The sequence below is a fragment of the Triticum dicoccoides genome, unplaced genomic scaffold (genome assembly GCF_002162155.2).
Source record: "Triticum dicoccoides isolate Atlit2015 ecotype Zavitan unplaced genomic scaffold, WEW_v2.0 scaffold8277, whole genome shotgun sequence".
NCBI lineage: Eukaryota > Viridiplantae > Streptophyta > Magnoliopsida > Poales > Poaceae > Triticum > Triticum dicoccoides.
In genome coordinates, this window is record NW_021303066.1 from 1 (window position 1) to 4204 (window position 4204).

The 4204-nt window shown below is 39.9% G+C and overlaps 1 protein-coding gene across 9 annotated transcripts; it reads left to right on the top strand.

Annotated features, from left to right (window-relative positions):
• Positions 1 to 6: 6 nt before the first annotated feature.
• Positions 7 to 3735, top strand: LOC119348043 (L-ascorbate peroxidase 1, cytosolic-like). 9 transcript variants are annotated; one of them, XM_037616440.1, is made up of 8 exons: positions 7 to 1140; positions 1438 to 1505; positions 2280 to 2383; positions 2593 to 2711; positions 2836 to 2888; positions 2983 to 3069; positions 3196 to 3247; positions 3349 to 3735. In XM_037616440.1, the coding sequence occupies exons 3-8, from the start codon at positions 2380 to 2382 to the stop codon at positions 3505 to 3507; spliced, it is 474 nt and encodes a 157-aa protein (XP_037472337.1). In that variant the 5' UTR covers positions 7 to 1140; positions 1438 to 1505; positions 2280 to 2379; the 3' UTR covers positions 3508 to 3735. The 9 variants fall into 9 exon arrangements, 6 of the variants coding, with proteins under 6 accessions (XP_037472337.1, XP_037472336.1, XP_037472335.1 ...); XM_037616439.1 differs by having other exon boundaries at positions 1438 to 1464; XM_037616438.1 differs by having other exon boundaries at positions 7 to 439; positions 1030 to 1464.
• Positions 3736 to 4204: the final 469 nt, after the last annotated feature.

A 4204-nucleotide genomic window follows, 5' to 3' on the forward strand; every position in this document is an offset into this window, starting at 1 on the left:
TCGCCACCTACAAGGTATGCGCCCTGGTCCCCTTTTGATCCTCTTGCCCTTTCCTCCTTGCTGGTGGCGTGTCAGGTCCTACGCGATTTACAACTGTGGATCTCACAAATTGTAAGGGGAAATCATGGCAATTGCTGGATCTGGAGTATATGATCTGTAGGAGGAGCAGTGTTCGTATATAGGTTCATGCCATTAGGCTAGAATGGGGAATTCCCAATGGTCAACTACAGCCACAACCCGGCTTAGTTATAGGTGTACTTTTATTACCCGCCAGCTCAACAACAACTGAACAGTAAACAGGACAGGTAACAGTAAATCAGACGGTCCAGCGATGATGTAAAACGAGGAGCTCATCGTAGCCGTCAGATGTTGATGAAGCTGTATGTCCCGGAAGAGCTACACCTAACTGAAGATAGGTGCAGCCTGACATGGCGTTCTGGTACTCCTCACTGAGATCCCTCAAGCTACATCATTGATAATTGAACATGTATTTAATTAGATAATTCAGTTAACCAGTGTGCATCTACTTAATTCGGTTATACTATATGTACTAATTCATGCAAAGAAGGGACTAATTGTTGACAAACATACCTGCCATGCATATATCATACTATGCCTTGGAAAATAATTTTGTTTTGTGCATTTTTTATGCATGCCATGCATATATCATGTGAATGATTGAACAAGTTTAGTTAATAAGATCTTATCTGTTGGAGACTTGGAGTCAACTGCACCAGATTTACAGTAACAAGCGCTAGCTTCTACTAAAAAAATGAGGTGTTCATAGTCGCATAATGTTTCATAGATTCACTACAAAACTGTAAGTTATGAACTTATGCTCGCTCATATAAATCTGCTCATGCACGAATGTCTGCTGAATTAATTAATATAAGCTAGCAGCTGCCACGCGTGTACATGCATGTTGTTATCAGCAATTCAGCATCGACCTGTCTGAATAATGAGCTTGAATATAATCTCGTAATAAGAACAAAGTGAGTTTACTAAATGCATGGTTTATTTTGCCGACAGATTAGCACACAGTTAACTTGATCCACAACAAAAAATGCGATGACATGCATGTTCGACAAGAAGACGATCAACACCACTCTCCCTAAACAGATCGTAAGATCACACTAAGAGGTAGAAGACCCCATGCTAGAAAAAATACAGATTCAGTTCTTACTTAGGAAGGAACAATCAACGACATACTAATTAACTAGCTGCTGGTAGATCCATTTCTCCAAAGTACTCAAAAAAAGAAGTTGTAATTTGATGGAATAATTAACTATGTTCTCTTTTATTTCTCGAATCATGTCTGTTCGCACAAGTACTATGTACACAGGAGCACATGGTCTATACTGCTACAAATTGTGGTTAGCTTTCGATCTGCTATTCAAGTTACTGTATGTACCCTGACCGAGAAGATAATTTTTTCAGGCAAGAAGGATGGTATGGAATCGACAGGTGATCCGGTTATGTTTATTTACGTTACATGTGGTGAATGAGTATGAATCTATCGTTCAACTTACGTATCCCTGGACACTATTCTCTTATATAATGCTTCTTTGTTGATCATCCACTATTAGTCATCCGTTCACATTGTCAGGACTCATGATCCAGTTAGTTGCGGCTAGAAATGGCGACTACTGCTTTCTTTTTAATGAAATTAGTAACAATTGATAAAAATCTAAAACTAGATCTTGCTATTTCTTTTTCCAAACAAATGATAATGATGTAATTTTGTGCTATAAACTAAATTTATTGTCCAGATGATAATTCACTTTCCTTTTCACTTTTTGAGGTGAGATAGATGGACCGTAATAGGACTTGTGTTTACTCATTTTTGTTGTTTTCTTTTCCGTATGAGTCTTTCTTTTCCATGTTGAGTCAAATGCCCTAGATATTTTTTTCTTTTACTTTTCAGGTTTCCTGGAACCAATAGATGGAGGGGGTGCTAGGGTTGTGTTGGGGTCGGATGAATTGCTCTGTCGAATTTGTTCGCTGTTGTGTAGTAGTATGTACAACATAATTGTAACGGCCCCTTTTTGTTTCATGAATTAGATGTAGTTTTCCGTGCAAATTATGTACAACATAATTTGCTGTGTAGTAGTATGTACAACATAATTGTAACGGTCCCTTTCGGATGAATTGCTCTGGTTGAATAGATCGATTAAATTTGCTCTTTTACTTTTTATGTGAAAGAACTCTGGGGTTCTCCCACATTTATGCATATATTACTGCTCGTTTGCATTGGGCTAATTGATTTTGACGGCTTGTAGGCAATGCACGGTAAGAACAACCAAGCTGCTCCATCTGAGAAACAAGAGTCAGAAGATGTAGCTACTGTTGCAGAAGAACCTGTCTGTACTGAAGTAGCAGATGAGTAAGTAGGCTGTACACCTCCTGATAGGGTGTACTGATGCTTCAATTAATAGTTTGTTCTGTTTTATTGGTATAACAGTGATTATTCTGTGCAAAGATAGCAACTTTATAAGTTACTCAGCTTGTTTGTTAAAACCAGAGTCCTAGAAACTAGAAAGGACAGTGCTATGTTCCTGTCTAACTGTCTTTTTCTCTGAATATTTTGTTTAGAACTTGTTCCTAGCAGATTTGAAAATTTTGGAGAGCAGATAGATTGCAGCAGTACAGCCTATCGCATGATGGAGAAAAGGAGCGTAGAGAAGAACATTTGGCTTGAGCTGGAACGTGAGGTAATGCTTTTTCAGTTCACGCACATTTTTTTTTCCTGTTTTCAGCCAGTGATAGTTCAGTTGTGGGAAGTAAATAATAATTCAGTGCATATGTTATCATCTGATCAGGTGCTTCACACCTTAGGGATTTCATCTACTGAATGGACTTAACCAACAAGGACATAGAAGCACTCTTGGGTGGACATACTCTGGTAATGCCACAACGCCTTATTGTCGTATTCAGATCATTGTTCCTCAATCATAAGTTAAACCCTTGATCTGTATTGTACAGTTTTAGGAGAAAAGCTCCTCCGGATAGCTCGGGATTCGACTACACTTGGACAAAAGATCCTCTGAAGTTTGATAACTCCTACTTCATGTAAGCTTAATCGCCGCGGTTGTAGATTGCAACACGTTGGCTAAAGATTATATATAGCTGTAATGTCGTCAGTGCAACATTATGAAGTTGTACATCACTGGACTTCATCTTTTGTATATGCTGCAGTGAGCTTCTGAAAGGGGACTCCAACGGACTCATGAAGCTGCTTACAGACAAGGTTCTTGTGGAGGATCGAGCTTTCCATCGCTTAGTTGAATTATACGCAAAGGTAAAGAAGAGTTGAATTCATCTTCATTAGCTTGTTGGATATGTTGGCAGGACGCGTTCTTCAGGGACTACGCGAAGTCGCACAAGAAGCTTTCCAAGCTCTACTTTACTGGCGTGGACATGCAGAGACAAAGCCAAGAGGGCTGTCATAAGAACTATCATTGTCTTCCCAGTTGCGGTTGTCGTCATCGCCTGCGCTTACATCTTTGAATCAAAGAGAAGGCTCAGTGGTTAGACTGCAAGTCTCCATGTTTAGACGATTGCGATTCAGTTATGGGTTCTGAAGAACAAAGTTCATCGTCCATTGAGATGTTGTGCACTCGTAGTTGTAACTAATCTGTTGATACAGTGACGATGCTACCATCCATGTAATACTAGTACAAATGCCCGTGCGTTGCAACGGGCGATAAAATTAATAGAACCTGCCCTGTGTGTCATTCCGCAACATTTCTTATATACAATTTTGACGAATGTCAGAAATAATGTAGCTATTGGAAATCAGTTTTCTCTTAACAACATGAAGTTGCGTGGATAACAATAGTCATAAGACCAATTTAGCATGTTAAACCATGCAATATTCAGGTCCAAGGGGCGCACCACGCACCGGTTTAGTTGAGATAGGCTTCAGTCTAGGTTGGTTAAAGTATATGGTTGTAATCTCCTCATGTATATCTTATCTCTACTTTCCTTGTACCTCAAGATGTAATCTCAACAACCTTGTATGCTTATCAGGGATATGCCCCTGCCTATATTAACACGAAACCGTCGCCTCGAGAGAGGTACGACGTTCTCTGCTGTTTTACATGGTATACAGAGCCACCTCTATCCATCGCATCTAGCAAAACCCATCCAGCGCCAGCCATATCGTCCTCCTCCAGCACCGTCCAAGCTTCCCTTGGGCAGGTTG

Excerpts from the sequence above, each read along its gene's own strand:
- LOC119348043 (XM_037616440.1), top strand. Across the intron at positions 2,712-2,835 it reads GGCTTGAGCTGGAACGTGAG|GGATTTCATCTACTGAATGG; the intron begins GTAATGCTTTTT and ends TTCACACCTTAG. Across the intron at positions 2,889-2,982 it reads GGACATAGAAGCACTCTTGG|TTTTAGGAGAAAAGCTCCTC; the intron begins GTGGACATACTC and ends TGTATTGTACAG.